The sequence below is a fragment of the Prionailurus viverrinus genome, chromosome A3 (genome assembly GCF_022837055.1).
Source record: "Prionailurus viverrinus isolate Anna chromosome A3, UM_Priviv_1.0, whole genome shotgun sequence".
Classification (NCBI taxonomy): domain Eukaryota; kingdom Metazoa; phylum Chordata; class Mammalia; order Carnivora; family Felidae; genus Prionailurus; species Prionailurus viverrinus.
This window is the reverse complement of record NC_062563.1, coordinates 39212174-39232804: the sequence shown is the minus strand read 5'-3', so window position 1 is coordinate 39232804 and position 20631 is coordinate 39212174. Positions and strand designations below refer to the sequence as shown.

Genomic DNA, 20631 nt, shown 5'->3' with positions numbered 1-20631 from the left:
ACTGTAAAGAATAAAGCTCCAATGAATATTCTTGTACATGCCTTTTGATAGACATGTGTACTTAATTCTCTTGGGTATCACCCTAAGATTTGGAGTAAATAAGTTCAGGTGCATAATATACTTTGCTTTAATAGTTACTGTTAGACAGTTTTCCAAAGTAGTTTTTACAGTCTCTACTCCCGCCAGCAGTGTATGAGCATTTTGGTTACTCTACATCCAGGCCAACATTTAGTATTGTTATTCTTTTTAAATTTCATCTGTTTTGATATCGGTGCAATGACATTATTGTTTTGATTTGAATTTCCCTGGTGACTAACAATACTGAGAACCTTTTGATATACTTACTGGCCTTTTAGATATTCTTGTTGCATAGTGTGTGTTCAAATGTCTTTTGCATATTTTGTATTGGATTATCTCTATTTATTGATTTGTTCAAGTATTTTATATATTTTAGATACACATCCTTTGTCTGATACCTGTATTATGAATATCTCTTTCCAGTCTGTGGATCACCTTTTCACTCTTTAAATGCTATCGTTTGATGAACTGAAGTTTTAAATTCTAATGTTTACGTTACTAATCTTTTATGGTTATTTAAAAAAATATTTTATTTAAGAAATCTTTGTCTACCCAGAGTTCTGAAGATTATCTCCATTGTTTTCTTTGTTCTATTTTTTTTTTTAAGTGAGCTCTACACCCCAAGGTGGGGCTTGAACTCATGACCTCGAGATTAAGAGTTGCGTGCTTCACCAACTAAGCCCGCTACGCATCCTCATTAGTTCTGTTGTTTTTTACTCTTCACGTTTAGCTCTCTTATCAAGCTCAGATTAATTTTAGTGTATGTGAAATAGGAGTTGACATTAATTTTTTTCTACTTAAGGATATCCAAATGGTTCATTGCCATTGTCAATAGAAAGGACAGTGCTTTCCTCACACAGCTGTGTTGGTAAATCAGGTGACTGACTATGCATGCAATGGCTTGTTTCTGTACCCTCGATCTATTCTGTTGTCCTATTTATTGCCAGTGCCATACTGTCTTGATTACTGTAGCTTTATATTCTTTATATCTGGTAATATATTTTTATATTCTTCATATCTGGTAGTATGAGACTTCCAACTTCCTTTTTTTCTTTTTTTTATTTGTTTAAAGATTATATTGGCTATTGTAGGTCTTTGGCCATTTTCATAAAAATTAAAAAAAAATTTAATGTTTATTTATTATTTTGAGAGAGAGGGAGACACAGAGTGTGAGCAGGGGAGGGGCAGAGAGAGAGGGAGACACAGAATCTGAAACAGGCTCTAGGCTCTGAGCTATTAGCTAATAGCTATTAGCTATTAGCTAATAGCTCAGAGCCTAATGCGGGGCTTGGACTCACAGACCTCGGGATTGTGACCTGAGCTGAAGTCGAACACTTAACCTACTGAGCCACCCAGGCACTCCATTTTCATAAAAATTTTAAATCAACTTGTCAACGTCTACAGTAAAACCTTGCTGGAATTTTGATTGGTATTGCATTGAAAGTATGGAACATTTGTGGAGAACTGATGTCTTAACAGTATTGAGTATTCCATCCTACAAACATAGAATATGTATTTTTACATAAATATTGCTCATTTTTTCTCAGCAATGTTTTATTTTCAGTACAAATTCCATGTATATATTTTATTAGGTTTATTCTAGATACTTAGTTTTTTGATGCTATTATAAAGTACATATATTTTAAATATTGATATCTAATTGTTTTATTGTATTTAGAAATACAATTGAGTTTTGTATATTGGCTTTGAATTCACTGTCCTTGATAAATTCACTTATTAATTTGAAAAAGTTGGAAAAAATAAGTCCCCATGAAATTTTATATACATAATTTACCTATGACTCATGTAATTTTGCTTTTTTCTTTCCAATATATATGTAAACTTTTTATTTTTTTCTTACATTATTATGCTGGCTGTGACATCCAGTGCAATGCTGAATATAAGTGGTGATAATGTATATCCTTGCTTGATTCTTGATCTTAGAGATCAAGATCATTCTGTGTGCTCTGCTAGCTTTTGGATTGTTATAGATACTCTTTATCAGATTGAAGAAGTTCCTTTTTAATCTTAGTTTGCCAATAGTTTTTATTATAAATGGATATTGAAAATTATCATTAAGGGCTTTTCTGTATCTATTGAGATGAAGGTTTTTCCCCCTTATATTGTTAAATATGATGAAATTTGTGATTTATTTTTGAATATTCCCTTCATGGCATAAAATCTTGGTCGTGTTTTTATCTTTTTATATTCTGCTGGATTCAAGTTGTTGATGTTTAATATTTTGACATCTATGTTCATGTATGTGTAAAAATTGGTTTCAATTTTCCTTTCTTGTAATATTATTTTAAGGTTTTAGAATCATGTTATGGCTGGCCTCATAAAATGAATTGAAGATTTTTTTTTCACTCCCTTTGATAGAGTTTATGCATGATTGGAATGATTTCTTCTGAGAATTTATTAGTTATTCTAAATTAGTGGAGTTTTCTTTGAAGGAAGTTTTAAAAAAATGGGATTCAATTTCTTTAATAGTTATAAGATTATATTTTCTTTTTCTTGTGTGTGTTTTCAAGGAGTTTGTCTTTTTCATATGAGTTGTCAAATGTATTTGCCTAAAGACTTTATTAGTTTTCTTTTTGATTTCTAGTTTAATTTTACTGTGGCCAGAGAACATCTTCTGTATGATTCCAGTCCCTTGAAACATTTTGAGACTTGCTCTATGGCCCAGTTTATGGTGTGTTTTGATAAACACTCCACGTGAACTTTATTTTTTTAATAAAGTTTATTTATTTATTTTGAAAGAGAGAAAGAGAGTGGGTAGGGGCAGAGAGAGAATCCCAAGTAGGCCCTGTGCTATTAGCGCAGAGCCCAATGCAGGGCTTGAACTCACAAACTGTGAGATCATGACCTGAGCCAAAACCAAGAGTCAGACGCTTAACCGACTGAGCTACCCAGGAGCCCCATTCCATGTGAACTTTAGAAGGGTATGTATTTTGTAGTTGTTAGGTGTGTGTTCTGTATGTGTCAACTAGGTCAATTTGGTTATTCACTTCTTCCAATCTTCTATATACTTTCTGATTCGTGTGGTAGGTAAGAAAGGGTATATCAATTTTAATTTTAATTTCTTTTATTGTGATATTTTATTGGGATTTAATGAAATTTCATATATTAAAAGCCATTAGTGTTTCTTTGTGAACTGACTGTTCCATATCTCTTGTGGTTTGCCTTTTAACTTTATTTATAATGTGCTTTATTATATTGGAATTTAAAATTTTTATTTGTCAAGGTTTTACTTGTTCTTTTGTGGCTTTTGTGTTTTGCATTTCTTAAGGTTTCTCTTATAAGTACAGTTAATCTATATTTTCTTCTAATACACTTATAATTTATTTTTCATTTACTTCTTTAAGAAATAACCAACAAATTGTCCCTATACAATTTGTTGAATAATAATAACAATAACAACTACCATTTATTGGGTGATTGTTGCATACTATGCATTGTTCTCCAGTAGCTTACGTATACTTAGTCACTTAGTTCTCACAATTACCTTTTGACATCAGTACTTTTATTCCCATTTCACAGATAAGGAAACTGAAATACAAAAGAGGTTTAGTAATTTGTCCAAGGTTGCTGTATCAGTCTGGGTCTAACTAGGAGACAAACCACACAGTAGATAAAATAGAAGTTTAATATAAAGGATGATTAAACAGTGATAGGAGAGTAACTATATAAAGATGGAATGAAAACTCAAAATGTGTTCTAGGGCAGAGGTAGAATACCCAAGTAAGGATAGACTTGAAAGGAGATTCAGACATCAGTAAAGAAGGTATGGTTGCAGCTCACTGTGGGGCAGAGTAGTTGTTGGGTTACCCAGGCCACAGTCACTGTGAGACCAGGAACAATCCTGTGGGGCACATGTGAGCTCAAGCTGGTGGGCAGATACACAGGGGTCAGGAAACTATGGGAACTGAACCTCTGTTGCATAGGATAAAGATTGGGCTTTTGGCTCACGAGGCAGTGTTCCCCATAGGACACTTTGCTGTTTGTGCTTGTGAGGCTGAGAAGGTGTGTGACTTGAGCTGGGCACAGTCCTGTTCTTTCTGGGGCTGTCAGCTATGCTGTTGTAGTTTGAATCAGGAGCTGGGGAGAACATGTGGTGGCCAAATGCTGGAGAAAGCTGCACTCTGCAGGCCCTTAGCACTGGGGAATACCATGTGGGCCAAATAGTGAAGAAGAACTGACCTTCTGCAAGCCTGGCTAAGAAGGCACTGTTCCTTGTGCAGTATGTCTCCAGTGCCCTCTACTGATAAAGTTACCGGTGTGCCAGCTGGCAAAAGGAACACATTTAAAGGGTTCATATCTATTTCCACAGGTCAGGCAATGAAGGGAGAATCTGTAGCTGAGAAGTAATAGATTGATAGCCAGTACAGTTATAAAACAGTCTGACTCCCATCACTCTGTGTTCTTTCTACCTCTCACATAGAGTCTATCTTTTCATACTCATTTGAACTACTGTCTGTGTCATGGATTAAATGTCCAAATGCATGTGTGTCTGTGTCTGAATGGTAGCTTTATTCTATTCAATTGATGTATTTGTCTGTTTGTACCCAAATCACACTCTCTTAATTAAGAATAGATTTTAGTAAGAAATGGTATCTTGTAAGGTAAATATCTCTTCATTTTTTCCCAAAGTGTTCTCTTCCTGATGAGTTTAAGAGTCAGCTTGACATACATCATAGAAATCCTTTTGAAGTTTTGATGGAGAATTTGTTGATTTGAATTTTTAACTTGATTTGACAATTATTAAAGTGTTTATAATATTGAATCATCATATACAGAGATGTAAAATTTTTTTTTAATGTTTATTTAATTTTGAGAGACAGAGCAAGCATGAGTCAGGGAGGGACAGAGAGAGAGGGGGAAAGAGAATCCCAAGCAGGCTCCGTGCTGTCAGCACAGAGCCTGATGCTGGGCTCAAACTTAAGAACCATGAGATCATGATCTGAGCTGAAATCAAGAGCTGAACGCTTAACTGACTGAGCCACCCAGGCACCTGTGCAGAGATATAGTTTAAGAGCTAGTACATGTTTTTGTTGTTTAGCTAAATGATTTTGTTTTGAGGCAATATAGTGACTTTAATTTGAGTTTTTATAGTCTCTTTATATCCCACTACTGATTTTTTTCTTTTTTTGGCATTAATGATATCCTGAGAGGCATCCATTGATTAGTGGTTAAGGGTATGGTCTCTGGCATTAGCTGCTTCTGTTAAAATCTTAACACTGTGTTTCATTTTTACTCATTGCCACGTAATATTCCATTGTGTATATAAACCACAATTTCTTTATCCATTCATCAGTTGATGGACATTTAGGCTCTTTCCATAATTTGGCTATTGTTGAGAGTGCTGCTATGAACATTGGGGTACAGGTGGCCCTATGCATCAGTACTCCTGTATCCCTTGGATAAATTCCTAGCAGTGCTATTGCTGGGTCATAGGGTAGGTCTATTTTTAATTTTCTGAGGAACCTCCACACTGCTTTCCAGAGCGGCTGCACCAATTTGCATTCCCACCAGCAGTGCAAGAGGGTTCCCGTTTCTCCACATCCTCTCCAGCATCTATAGTCTCCTGATTTGTTCATTTTGGCCACTCTGACTGGCGTGAGGTGATACCTGAGTGTGGTTTTGATTTGTATTTCCCTGATAAGGAGCGACGCTGAACATCTTTTCATGTGCCTGTTGGCCATCCGGATGTCTTCTTTAGAGAAGTGTCTATTCATGTTTTCTGCCCATTTCTTCACTGGGTTATTTGTTTTTCGGGTGTGGAGTTTGGTGAGCTATGGCCTTTGGTAGCAACGTGGATGGAACTGGAGAGTGTGATGCTAAGTGAAATAAGCCATGCAGAGAAAGACAGATACCATATGGTTTCACTCTTATGTGGATCCTGAGAAACTTAACAGGAACCCATGGGGGAGGGGAAGGAAAAAAAAAAAAGAGGTTAGAATGGGAGAGAGCCAAAGCATAAGAGACTGTTAAAAACTGAGAACAAACTGAGGGTTGATGGGGGGTGGGAGGGAGGAGAGGGTGGGTGATGGGTATTGAGGAGGGCACCTTTTGGGATGAGCACTGGGTGTTGTATGGAAACCAATTTGTCAATAAATTTCATAAAAAAAAGAAAAAAAAACAAAAAAACAAAAAAAAAACTGAGAACAAACTGAGGGTTGATGGGGGGTGGGAGGGAGGGGAGGGTGGGTGATGGGTATTGAGGAGGGCACCTTTTGGGATGAGCACTGGGTGTTGTATGGAAACCAATTTGACAATAAATTTCATATATTGAAAAAAAATAAATGCTGTTTTATATAAAAAAAAAATCTTAACACTGTGATCTTGGGTGTGTAACTTAACCCTCTGTGCAAATATTTCCTCAGTAATCAGGTTTCGTAAGTATACTTATATGATAGAGTTGAGAGATCAGTGAAATAACCTGATACATTTAAGGGTTTGGCAGTGAGCCTGGCATATATTAGATACTGAGTTACTATCACTATCTTCGGTCATCATCACATTGTCATATTTGTCATTGTCATTGTCATCATGGCACCGTTTTTCACACTAACACTTGCTGTCCTATCATCCCTTCCATATATACATCCTCTTCTCACTTTTCTTCACATTCTGTTTTCTGTTCTGGAAACAATCTGAACCATATTTTAGGTTACCAACCTGTATATACTTGACCTCTTTTCCCCACTCTTACCCAATTTGTAGGATATTCTCTTTATTCTATCTCTCTTGTAGGTGAGATTTAAAATTTTTGGCCATTAATTCCTCCTCCTGTGTTTGTAATCATGTTTATGCTTTAGAGGAAATTCAATTTTTGGTAGTAGATGCCACACTTTCATTACTTTTTTTATTCTATTCTGAAATCTACTAACAAGAAACCTAATTTAAGTATATATTTCAAATTCAGTCTTTGCTGCAGTAGCACATGACAAAACTGAGAATGTATGTTTTATATTCTTGCATCTACTAGGTATTCATATGTTTGTTGATTTTATCCTTATTGTTCATGATAATTGAGGGTTTTCATTAGTATGTATATAAGAGTTTTCTAAGATATTTTAAAGTTGTTTTATTGAAACACCACAAAACTGAGTGGGAAACTTGAAGGCATTTTTCTGACTCCATTTTCTGCCAATTTTATTTTATAGGAATCAAGAACCCAGTCTCAGTTGCAAACAGACTCTTGTGTGAAGGGCAGAAGGGCAAGCTCTCGGCTGGCCGAATTCCTCCCTGGTAACAGCTTTGTTCTGCCTGACTTTCCCTGGGTCTTTGGTCTTTGGTGCATGCGGTGTTTGAAGGCTATTTTTATCCACAGAAGGCTGATGCTATTGGTTACACACCAGCAGTAGCTTGCCTTTGAGAGGAAGACACACTTTGTTCTGTAATCTTGGAACATTTTGTACTTGATAGAGCTTCAGATGGAATAGAATATTACAGATTAAAGCAGAAAAGAAATCAGAGTTAATTTTTGGTTTTGTAGTTGATTACAGAGATGTTTTTGCTGTTACTAAGTGCACAGTTGGGTCTTTTATTATGAAACTTTAAAAATTCAGAGTCCAAACTGATTTTAATTTTGAGATGATCTTAGACAAAAAGTACTTAATTTTTCTCTTCTGGAGAAACACACTGTGATGTTAAGATTAGTAAGATTACATCTTTTCTCCAACATTAACATACAGTTTTCATTAAAAAAAACTTTGAACTTTTGAAGTATTTATAAATGTAGAATGAACACGGTGAAAAGACCTCATGAACCTTATACCTGGCTCCAATAATTACATTGTTTTTGCCCTTCATCTGTTTCACTTATCTTTCTTTTTCCTTTTTGCAGTATTTTAGTTTTTATTTAAAGAATTTTTTAAAGTTTGTTTGTTTGTTTGTTTGTTTGTTTATTTATTTATTTATTTATTTATTTATTTATTTAAAGCAGTCTCTACACCCAACATGGGGCTTGAAATCATGACCCCAAGATCAAGAGTCATATCCTCCTCTGACTGAGCCAGCCAGGTGCCCCTTTCCTATAGTATTTTAAAGCAAATCCTTGACATCATATTTTTTACCCTTAAATAATTTTGTAAACTTCTCTGTTTGCAAAACAACCACTATCCTATTAGTATGCCTAATAATAGTAACAAATATGCTTCAATGCCATTGCATACTCAGTATATCTTCTGCATGCCTGGGTGTGTAGGTTATATTAATGTGTGTGTTGAAAATTGTGATATTACTGTACCACTTTATTTGACTGTTATAATTTGAAATCATAGAAAATAAATTGACATAGTTTTGAAAAATCTTGAAACTTTTTACCCAAATATACTCAAGTAATCCTTTTAATCATATACTTCTCAGGTGTGTTTAATTGTGATGCTAGAAAGGTCAATTATAAAAATTTTCAGAGAAATATAATTTTTAATATTTGTGTCTTCAACAAAACAAGGAGAAGGAGAAGCAGATGTGAAATTTTGAGATTGTTTATAATATGTCTGGTTGATACCAGTAAGTTTACTTTTATAAATCTGAAAGTAGGAAAAATGTTTAGAAAATTCTTAGACTTTTCTCATAATTTGTATAAAAACCATGCTATTTTTTTAACTGGTATGAAGTCCACTAACCCAAAATTTACTAAGTTTTCTTTAATACATATACAGAGTCCTACTGGATAGGACTTATTTTGAGGGAAGTAGTAGATGTAAAGAGATTATCTCCGGATTCATATTTTCCTCAATGTTGATTTAAAATGTTCTGTTTTCTTTCACCCATATTTGCTACTGTACGTAAATTAGCATAATTAATTCTAAACCAATTAGAAGGCACATGTAGGGAGGAAACAACAATAAAGTTGTTTTAGTTGACAAGAAAAATAGCATAAACCTTGTGACAAGTATTTTACAGTTCATCTGCAAATCATCATAATCCCATTCCCTGCACTACTCCTGGCATTTATCAAGTTGTTTCTTAAGTTTATATGGAGGAACAAGTGTACAACCATAGATAGCCAAGACATTTTGAAACAGACCAAAGAGTTGGACTTATCTAAAAGCTATCCTGATACCTCATAGTATTATCATAATTAAAACAGGAAACAGATTGACAGAGGTATAGGGATATATATATAGAAAAAATCAGTAGGACTGAACTGGGAGTCCAGAAGCAGACCAAGTATGGAATTAAATTTAGTCTCTCCTAAATGTCATCTCAAAGTATTGTGGGGGAAAAAACGATGGCATATTAAATAAATTGTGTTGGGACAATTGGCTACCTAGTGGATAAAAGTTAATTTAAATTCCTCTGTCATACCATTCAAAAAAATAAAATTCAAACATGAGGTTAAAAAAAGCTTAGTATAAAATTTTTTTTAAGAAAAAAATGAGAGATTATGATAATGACTACAGGGTAGCAAAGACCTTATTAAGATTAAAAATTAAGGCTAAAATATGGAAACATGACAAGTGAAAATGTCTAGCGTTATACAACTGAAGGTACTATGATCTGAATTAAAAGACATTATGGCCTTTGGAACTGAGGACAATTATTTGCAGTGTAAGTAGCAAAAAAAAAAAAATAGTAACCATGTTTAAGAACTATGAAATATTAAGACAAAGATAGCCTCAACTTTAAAAATTGGTAAGCAGTACAAATAGGCAGCTTATAGAAAATAAAATATTAATGGTATAAAAGTGCCCAACGATAATCAGGGAATTGTGAATTAAAATAAGTGGTATTTTCATGTTATTTAAAGTAGCAAAATTAATAAAGACGAATGTTACCCAGTGTTGTTGAGGTTATGGAAAAAACAGGTTCTTTGTTCTACTAGTGGTAGGAACATAGATTGATATGGCCAGCTGAGAGACATTTTGTTATTATTTATTAATGTAAAAAATTGAAAATGCACATGCTATGTGCTCCAGCAATTCTGTCCTGGGACAGAACACCTTCACGTGTACACAGGAGGGCTTCTATAGCACAAGAAGCATACAGCAACACTGCTTCTGGTGTATAAAATGTAAACAATCTAAATGTCCATCAATGGCTAAATAGACTGTTTTCTAGTCATATTTTGAATAATCTGCAGTATTGAAAGGGAGAAACATTTATATATAGTAAAAATGGATAGATCTGTATATTGTAAACAAATCAAATTGCTGTATGATATATTCAGTTTAACTTAACGTTTTCTTAAAAAAATACAAAATAATGTGATGTTTATAAATAAGAATACCTGTTTCCTACCATCCAGTTTGGGAAATAAAATATTACAGAGTGATTTGAAGCTTCCTAGATGGATCCCTTTCTAATAACATCCTTATCCTTCCCATTGTCCCACACCCTTACCCTGATTTTGCCTCTGCTCCTGCTCCTATGTAACAGTTGTCTTGAATTTAAGCTTCTCTTATTCCCATGTATTCCTTCATAATATTGCAACATAAATGGTTCTCTAATTTTTTAAGGCTACATATATATGTACATAGATGTACAAAGAAGGTCTGCAAAGGAGGTTACCAAAGTCACTGTGATTACCTCTGGGAAAAGAGGAAGGGAGGGAACAAGATGAAGCAATTGTCAAAGGGTACATGTGCAATATTTTTATATTTTACAAAGATAAAATACGTGGGAAAAAGTGATGGCCTTTATGGTATAGTGATGCTATACTTGTCTGGAACTAGTTGTCTTATTTTATCATCTATATAGTTCTTCAGCTTTGTTCTTTGTTTTCAGAATTGTTTTGACCATTTCAGGCATTTTGCATTTCCATATGAATTTTAGAATTAAGCTGCCAGTTTCTATAAATACCCTGCTCGAATTTTGATTAGGATTGCAACATATTCATTTATTAAAGTCTTCCTTAGCCTCTCTGAACAGTTTTATAGTTTTCACTGTACAGGTCTTGCAAAGCTTTTATCGAATTTATACTTCAGTATTTCATCCTTTTTGATACCATGATAAATTATATAAATAATAAATGTTACTTTCCAATTATTCCTTGCCAATATAGAAATATGATTGATTTTATTACATTGATATTCTTTCCAGAGAATTTGCTAAATTCATTTGTTCTGTAGTACTATTTTTATAGATTTGATAAGATTTTCTATATAGATAGTAATGTCTTCTGAGAATAAAGATTGTTTTACTTCTTCCCTGTTTTTCTAATCTGGGTTACTTTAACTAATTTCCTTTTCTTTATTATAGTGGCTGGGACCTCCAATGCAATGTGGAATAGAAATGTGAGAGTGGGGGAAACAAAAGAAATGTGAGAGTGGGCATCTGTGCCTTGTTTGTGATCTTAGGGTAGAATTGTTTGGTCTTTTACCCTTAAGTATGATGGTTACTGTAGGTTTGTCATAGATGTTCTTTATTATGCTGAGAAAGTTCCCTTCTTGGTGTTCTAAGAGTTTTTAATAGGAATGGGTGTTGTACTTCTTCAAATGCTTTTCTGCATCTATTAAGATGGTCTTACAATTTTTCTTACTTGGTCAGTTAGTGATTGGTTGATTTTCAACTGTTAATGCATTCCTGGGATAAATTCCACTTGGTCATACTGTGTTATCCTTTTGATACATTGTTGGACCCAATTTGCTAAGATTTTGTAAAGAATTTTTATAATATATGAGATACATTGGTCCATTGTTTTTTTCTCTTGTCTTTGGATTGGGTTTATTTTGTTTCTTGGATATATAGGGATACATACTTTATCAAATTTGGAAAATTTTTGGCTATTATTTCCTCAGATATTTTTTCTGACTCCTCTTTCATCCTTTAGGACTCCAATTGCATGTGTATTTGAGCTCTTGTGGCCCTGCAGGTCACTGATAATTTATTTACTTTTTCCATTCATTTTTCTCCTTGTTTCATGTTGAATAACTTCCATTGCTGTTTTCAAGTTCACTAGTTATCTTTCTATAATATCTAATCGCTTGTTAATCCCATCTACTTTGTTTTTCATCTCTGACTTTGTAACATCTCCAGAAGTTTGATTTGCAGCTTTAGAAAATGTCTTCCATGTATCTACTTAACATGTTTAATCTTTCCTGTAGCTTCTTGAACATATGAATAGAGTTATAGTAACTTATAATATCTTTGTTTACTAATTTGCTATCATCTGTCATTTCTGAGTTGTTTTCAGTTGAATGATTTCTTTCATTATAGGTTGCATTTCCTTGCTTATTTGCATGCTTGGTAATTTTTTATTGCATTTGAGGCATTGTGAATTTTACTTTATTTGGTGCTGGATATTTTTATATTTTAATAAATATTCTTGAGTTTTATTCTAGGATATAGTTATTTAAAGACAGGTTCATCCTTTCAGGTCTTACCTTATACTTTGTTACATGTGACTAGAGAAGCATTTTGCCTTGAGCTAATTTTATTTTGCTATTGGGGCAAAACTCTTCTGAGTACTATAACAGATGTACCTAGAATGAGGTTTCTTACTTTGACTGATGGGAGCAGGAGCTGTTCCTGGCCTTTGTGAACTTGGGGCTTGTTTGCTCTAAAATTTTTGTGGTAGTCTTTCCCGCACTTTGGGTGGTTTCTTACTACACATACACTCATCTCTACTTAGCTGAAGACTAGAGGGGACTCTGTAGATGTCCGAGTCCTTTTCTGTGCAGCTCTCTCCTCTCTGGTATTCTGCCCTGTGAACCCTGGCTGTCTGGGCTTCTTTGGATGCCCAGCTCTTTCTCTTCAACTGAGAAACTGCTGGGCTTTGCCTGAATTCTTCCTGGGCCATGGCCTGGAAACTCTCTAGGCAGTAAGCTGGGTCAGTCATAGGGTTTACCTTGTTTGTTTCCTTTCTCTCAAGATCACTGTCCTTATGTTGCCTACTAATGTCTGAAAACTATCATTTCCTGTATTTCTGATTTTTAAAATAATTTCTTCAGTTAAGGGTGTAAATTTGTTCTCTGTTATGCCATCTTGTCCAAAAGCAGAAATCTCTCATGTTCCTGGAAGTTCACCGTACACCTCTAGTAATTGAGAAAAAAACAAATTCTTTTGGTGTCCTAAATCAACAAAACCAACTTTATCATGTTTTTAATTTGAGTTTATTTTCATATGACCCTAATAACTCTAGTTATCTAATTAGTGTAATAATAATAGCTAACATTTATTGCATTTGTACACTATTTCAGGCACGGTTTTATGTGGTTTGCATGTATTGACTCATAAAAATTATACAGTGATTTATGAGGGTAAGACATTTTGCAGATAATGAAACTGGGTCCCATACTTGACCACTGTTAGTTAGGCTATTAGGAATTTATGGAGTCCTTCCATATCACATTAGAAGCAGCAGATTAGAAGTAAGGGTAGAATAGAATCCTTTTATAATAATGAGAAGTTACTGTGTATACTCATGTAGTTATTTATTCATTTTTCAATTCACTCAGCAAATATTTATTGTTCATTTTCTCTATGCCAGGCATAGAGGTACAAAAACTATCAAAAGCAGATGGAAGACTTAGAAATCATGGTCCTCTGGTGTCATCTGTCACCACTCTATGGGGATAGCAAGACATTATATATAATGAATGTTTTTTTTTAGGAAGTCTTTAAATAAAAAGTTCATTGGGGCGCCTGGGTGGTTCAGTTGGTTGAGCGCCCAACTTCAGCTTGGGTCATGGTCTCGCAGGTTTTGAGTTTGAGCCCACGTCAGGCTCTGTGCTAACAAACAGCTCGGAGCCTGGAGCCTGCTTCAGATTCTGTATCTCTCTCTCTCTCTCCCTCCCCTGCTCATGCTCTGCCTCTCTCTGTCTCTCAAAAATAAATAAATGTTAAAAAAATTAAAAAAAAATTAAATAAAAAGTTCATTTATCTGCATACCTTATTTTTTGGTTATAGCCACTAAGATATGTTGTATTGTTTAAGTAGTAGTGTTTGGTCAGATTAGTAGAGTATTTGATATTTTTATAAACTTGGTGGGCCAACCTTCATAAACTATGTCACATTTACTCAAGTTTCTATATTTTATTTTATAGCTTGGATCTTTCTTCTTCCATTAAGATAGGGTATAGCTTTGACAGGTATTATCATTTAGAACAAGGGATTGGCAAGCTATGGCTTATGGGCCAAATCTGGTCTGCTGCTTGCTTTGTAAATAAAGTTTTATTGGGACACAGCCATACCCATTTGTGTATGTATTGTCTGTGGCTGCTTGTACACTCAAAGGCCAAATTGAGTTGTTGCAAAAGAGACATTCTGGCCAGAAAACCGACCTATTTACTATCCCATCCTTTACACAAAAACTTTGCTGACTCCTAATATAGAAGTTATAATTTTTGGAAATTATGTTTCTTTTCATGAAAAAGGGAAAGCCTGACAAACATTGTTTTATGTTTAGTATAAATGAAACCTAAGGTGCTCATTTGACGCTAGGATTTTCTTCAGAGGCAAATTTAGCTTTTGGTACATTTTCTTAAAATACGATTTAAATACTATTTAATCTATTATATTTCATAAATTCATTCAAATTTGTACTACTTTTGTTGTGTGAATGTGAAAAGACAATTAAAAAAATCTAAAGATTTTTATTCAGAAAGTATAGATTTAGTTGGATAACAATAGTAGAAAAAATTTTCTAAGACAACCAGAGAAATGTGAACATTGATGAGATATATTTTGATTCTAAAGATTGTTTATTTTTTATGTGTCAATTGCTTATGCTGAGGTTGTTTTTTAAAAATTCATTTTTTAAATTAAAAAAATAAAAATTGAAATTAAATTAAAAATGGTTTCAAAGAGTTACGTGCTTATTGTTTAATTTGGTTGTTAACATGTTATTTCCAAATACAGCAAGTTCTCCTTTATTTGCACTTTGTGTATAAGCTTTTAATGATCAATAGCCATTAATTTGTCTTTCATCAGTTTTATATATTTATGATGAACAAAGAAGCAACAGATAAAATAGATAGAAATCAGTTTTAAGTCCAAAGAAATAACTATCATTTTCTCCTCTATCTTTCTTTTCCAGAATAATATATTTTGATTATTGGGATCCCTGAGCAATCTTGAGAGCTTTCTGAATCACGAAATGACACTTTTTAGACTGATTATGGAGTCATGGTTCTCTGGAAATGGGTGGTTGCCAGCCATGAGATTGCAGTTCGCATCTTGTATTTGCGCCCATAACCCTTGCCTGGACCTTGACTGTGCTAGTGCTTGCTGCAGCAGCCAGAGGGCAGCTTGGAGGAGGTTTCATTCCCCCCACCCCAGGGCTGCTTCAAGTAGAGTGTTGCTGCTTTTTGTTTTACATCACTGTGAGACTTGTTTTAATGTAAATTGCATTGGGTAAAACACAAGGAAAATACTGTCCCTTAAGGAATTTTGACCCCCTAGCTTATTATTACTTGTTTAATATCTTGCCAATGTTTGTTTAATGCTTAGTATGCTTTAGGCACTCTTGTAAATGCTTGGGTATGTCAATGAAAAAACAAAGATTCCCATTTTTACGAAGCTTACAGTTTATTTGAGGAAGATAGAAATAAATAATAGACATATAAATTATAAAGTGTATAGTATGTTAGAAGGTGAAAAAAATGTGAAAAGAATAGAATGACAGGGATTGAAAGTCCTAGTTAGGGGAATACAGTGTGTTGGGTACAGTTTTTTTTTTTTTTTAGGTTTATTTATTTTGAGAGAGACTGAGTGTGAGTGGGAGAGGGGCAGAGAGAGGGAGAGAGAGAATCCCTAGCAGGCTCCATGCTGCCAGCGCAGAACCTGACACGGGGCTTGAACTCACAAAACTGTGAGATCATGACCTGAGCTGAAACCAAGAGTCAGAAGCTTAACCAACTGAGCCACCCAGGTACCTCATGTTGGGTACAGTTTAAATAGGCCTCCTCAAAGGAGACATTTGAGCAGATGAGGGAATATGCCATTTGGGAAATAAGGAAGAGCCTAATAGAGGGAACATTCAGGGTGAATGCCTTGAGGCTGGAGGTTCCTTGACATGTTTGTGTTTTTATAGGAGGCTGGAGTAGGGTAAGCAAAGGGGCAAGGGGAGTAAAAGATGAGGTAAAGAGGGAGCAGAAAGGATCAGAGATCACTTGAGAGCTTGTATGAAAACTCCAGTGTTTACACTAGAGTTCTCATGAGAGGTTTTGCAAGTTTTGAGAGGAGGGATATAATTTTTGTCTGACTTGTGTTTTACAAGGATGTCAGTGGCCAGTGAGCATAGACTGGGGCAGGGAGCAAAGCAAGGCAAGCATTAAAATATTGAATCCATTGCAACAATCCAGGTAAGAGATGATGGTAGTTCAGAGAAAGGGGTTAGCAGGGGAGGTGGTGAGAAGTGGTCAGATTCCAGATATTTTACAAAGGTATATTCTATGGGATTTCCTAAACTTGATTGAGGCAAAATTTCCCTAAAAGCTTTCTCCTTGGGGAGTCATAAGACTGAGAAATTGGAATTGATACTGCATGTAATATTCTAGAAAATGAATTTTTGGCATGTTAGTATCATGTAGCTTTTCAGAATTTTAAAATTACTTCGAAAGCACTGTGCCATTCTGTGTGATGATTAACTACTAGACAGGTAGTTTTTGATAGTAGGAAGTCATATATTCAGTGTTCTTATTCATAAGATGGCATCCAAATAGTCAACTTCCTATGAATATTATAAAATGGCTAAGGTATTTTAAAAACTTGCATAGCAGCCAGTGGCAAGTTGGTTTAATTTAGAAGCAATGACTGTTTAAGAAATGAAAAATAAAACTAAGAATATTTTGTAAAATGCCATTGATTCCAGATACTGGGCTTGAACCCAAGATGAAATGGGCGTGCTAAGAATACTAGATTCAGCTCCAAATTTCTGTTCTGATCACTTAATATGCTACTTCGGCATCTCTTTTACATCTTTGCATGGAGAGAAGTTATTTCTTATATCACATTCCTTTTCTGGAAGGAGGAAGTGCTAAAAATGCCATCAGGACAGCTTAACTCACATTCAAGTTTCTATTTCAGTTATTCTTCATTTGAACTTTACATGACAGCTTTTCTTTGCATTTTCTTTGCAGTGGTCTTCATTTGATACAAGAATAGGAGAAACTGTTCTCTATTTCAGAATCCTCTAGAATTTAAAAAAAGATATAGAGGTTTGAAGGAGTAAAGTTGTTTATTCTTGTTGGCTCTCTCTCCATATATTGGAAAACAGTTATTGGACTTAACCATTTAGTTTCTCAATAGAACTATTTGGACATTTCTGAGTATCTCCTTAGATTTTGTTTTGCCAGTATGTCATTGGTCTCCTTACTAACAAATGAATCTAAAGACTTCAGTATGCATTACTTTGAGTTTTAGTGTTGGAATGATTAGAAGAACAGAAACAAAAACTAGAGAGCCAAAAACTAATGAGCAGGCATAAGTTCAAGGAAACCCATTACTAGCTGGCTGAGAGCTTTAAGAAGTTGGCTATGGAAGGAGATGAAGTGATTGATTTTTATGGTAACCACTTGCTGTTACTGTGTTAGGGAATGGAGTGGTTAATTATCCTGCATGCCCTTTGAAATCTTTGGAAATAAGTCTTTTACAGTTAGCTAACAGTATCCTTTCATTTACTTCATTATGTTAAAACTTGCAGTTTAGGACTTAAAAAATTACTTTTGGGACACACCACAGTACTCGCCACAGTAAAAATGATTCTGAGAGTCATATATTTTATAGGTCATTTATATATTTTCGTTGCATTAAGACTTGCAAATGTAAGCACATCTCATTGTTTTTGGGCATCTCTAGATGTACCCACTCATTTTAGGTAGACCCAGGTGTTATAGTAGGTAAGAATACTAAATCTGAGGACATTCACTGATACTTTGACTCTTAACTTGATTAAATGGATTGTGTGACCATGATGATCCAAGATAAATCTTAGTATTTTCCACGGGGAAATCAACTATTTTTTGCATCTCAGGGTGAATTTTGCCGGTTTTTACTTGTTGGTTATTGCAAATGAAATTGTACCATTTCCAATTGTAAAATTTCTAACTTGGGGAAAATGTTTAAATAATTTTGGGGCATGTAGCCATATTGTTATTTTGAGGTAATAAACCTAGAATTATATCTATATGCAAAACATTTTTTCAGTTGCCTTACTATATGATTTATATTACTTTATTGATATAGGAAGAGATGAAACTGAATTTTTAAAAGAATAATTTTTCTGTTGTTAGCTTTTTAGTTGGAGAAGGAGCCTACAGATGGGCAGTAGATCATGGAATACCCTCTTGTCCTCCTAACATCATGACCACAAGTGAGTAAAAATTTTTCAAAATTAAGCTATATTGGCATATATACCTGAAAGTGTTACATTGTTTTAATCCACATGGTACTCTGATATTTAAGGAAGGAAGCTTACATGTTGAAATATTTAAAGTTAAAAGATACATTGAAAGTTATTTGATTTTAAGCCACTTTTTATATTCCTGAGGTTTCCCCCATTCTCATGCTTTTATGGAAGTATTGCTAAAGGATCCCTTTTAGGTTAGTTAATATAATTACTAAGAATAAAACCTTAATACTACCCCCCTCATAGACGGAGAAGAAAACAGAGGTCAGCATTTATCTGTCCTTGATCTGAGGAAGGCCTTCCTAGGGACCAAGTGCAAGAGAAGGAAGAACAAAAGTATGACTACATAAGAGTTAAGACTGAAAAAGTACTTACCATAACACTTACCATGACAAAGTGATACATATCCTTAATCCGGGAGAAGGTATGTCAAATTTAAAACCACACAAATACAAATAATACCCAAAAAGAAAAATGATCAAAAGTCATAAATATATAATATAATATAACTAATAGGGAAATTCAAATTAAAAAGAGTACATGTTAAATTTGTTCCCTCTTAATTTCTGAAAGAGTTAAAAATACTGTATTACTGCTCATAATTGTGTGGTGAAATGAACATAATACATTGTAGGTACAAATGTAAATTGGCAGACATTTTAGGGGACAACTAAGTAGTATAGAGCAAAACCTTAAATTTATCCTGCTTGTAGGAACTTGTCATTAGAAATAGAGACAAAGATTTATGTAGTTCTCAATAAGCATTATTAAGAATATCAAAACTAAATGGCAACCAACAGAATGGGAGAAGATCTTTTGCAAATGACATACCAGATAAAGGTTAGTATCCAAAATCTATAAAGAACTTATCTAACTCAACACCCAAAAAACAAACAATCCAGTGAAGAAATGGCAAAAGACATGAATAGACTTCTCCAAAGAAGACATGCAGATGGCCAACTGACACATGAAACGATGCTCAACATGGCTCATCATTAGGGAAATACAAATCAAAACCACAATGAGATACCACCTCACACCTGTGAGAATGGCTAACAGTAACAACTCAGGCAACAAGAGATGTTGGAGAGGATGTGGAGAAAGAGGATCTCTTTTGCACTGCTGGTGGGAATCCAAACTGGTGCAGCCATTCTGGAAAACAGTATGGAGGTTCCTCAAAAAGTTAAAAATAGGACTACCCTACAACCCAGCAATTGCACTACTAGGCATTTATCCAAGGGGATACAGGTGTGATGTTTCAAAGGGGCACACTCACCCCAATGTTTATAGCAGCACTATCAACAATAGCCAAAGTATGGAAAGAGCCCAAATGTCTATCGATGGATGAACAGATAAAGATGTGGTATGTATATTTACAATGGAATATTACTTGGCAATCAAAAAGAATGAAGTCTTGTCATTGGCAACTATGTAGATGGAACTAGAGGGTATTATGCTAAGCGAAATTAGAGAAATACAAAGATCATATGACTTCACTCATATGAGGACTTTAAGACACGGAACAGATGAAAATAAGGGAAGGGAAGCAAAAATAATATAAAAACAGGGATGGGGACAATACATAAGAGACTCTTAAATATGAGAACAAACAGGTTTACTGGAGGGGTTGTGGGAGGGAGGGTGGGCTAAATGGGTAAGGGGCATTAAGGAATCTACTCCTGAAATCATTGTTGCACTATATGCTAACTAGCTTGGATATAAATTAAAAAATAAAAATAAAAAGCAAAAACAAAAAGCAACAGTTTGTGAAAAAAAAAAAAGAATATAAAAAAATTTGAAAAAATCTTAATGCCCAACAGAAAGAAATGTAAGCAAATTATCATACGATGATATGTAGTAACTCGAAATTGTTATCAAGAATAATGTCTGATAATGATTCAATCTAATGACTGAAAAATGAAAAATGAGTTATAAATATTTACATGTGAAATGTAAAAATGTTAAATTTTTATTTTTTATCATGCTAATCTATGACTATAATTTAAAGAATCAAATGAGAAAATGAGGAATCATTAACTGCGAGGAGTTAAACCAAAAAGGTAATGATTATATATCATAAGAGGTATTTGATAAGGATCAGCTCTTAATAACATTATATTCAAAATGAATAATCATGTAGCTGAATGTTATAGGGAGACTGGCGGGCAGAGAAATATGTACATGGTAGGCAAACAGGGAGTGTTAGAGGTCTAATTCTCATAGTCCCCACCACTAATTCTACCTTAAAATCT

The 20631-nt window shown here is 34.3% G+C and overlaps 1 protein-coding gene across 11 annotated transcripts in view; it reads left to right on the top strand.

The window, feature by feature from the left end:
• Positions 1 to 20631, top strand: part of TASP1 (taspase 1) — a 280411-nt gene that overhangs the window by 47393 nt on the left and 212387 nt on the right. For all 11 annotated transcript variants that reach the window (XR_007150907.1, XR_007150904.1, XR_007150905.1 and 8 more), the window contains 2 exons: positions 7245 to 7329; positions 18264 to 18343. Coding sequence is in view for 7 of the 11 variants with exons in the window: in XM_047852763.1 (XP_047708719.1) it covers positions 7245 to 7329; positions 18264 to 18343 (165 nt within the window). In the remaining 4 variants the exon portion in view is untranslated. The remainder of the gene's footprint in view (positions 1 to 7244; positions 7330 to 18263; positions 18344 to 20631) is intronic.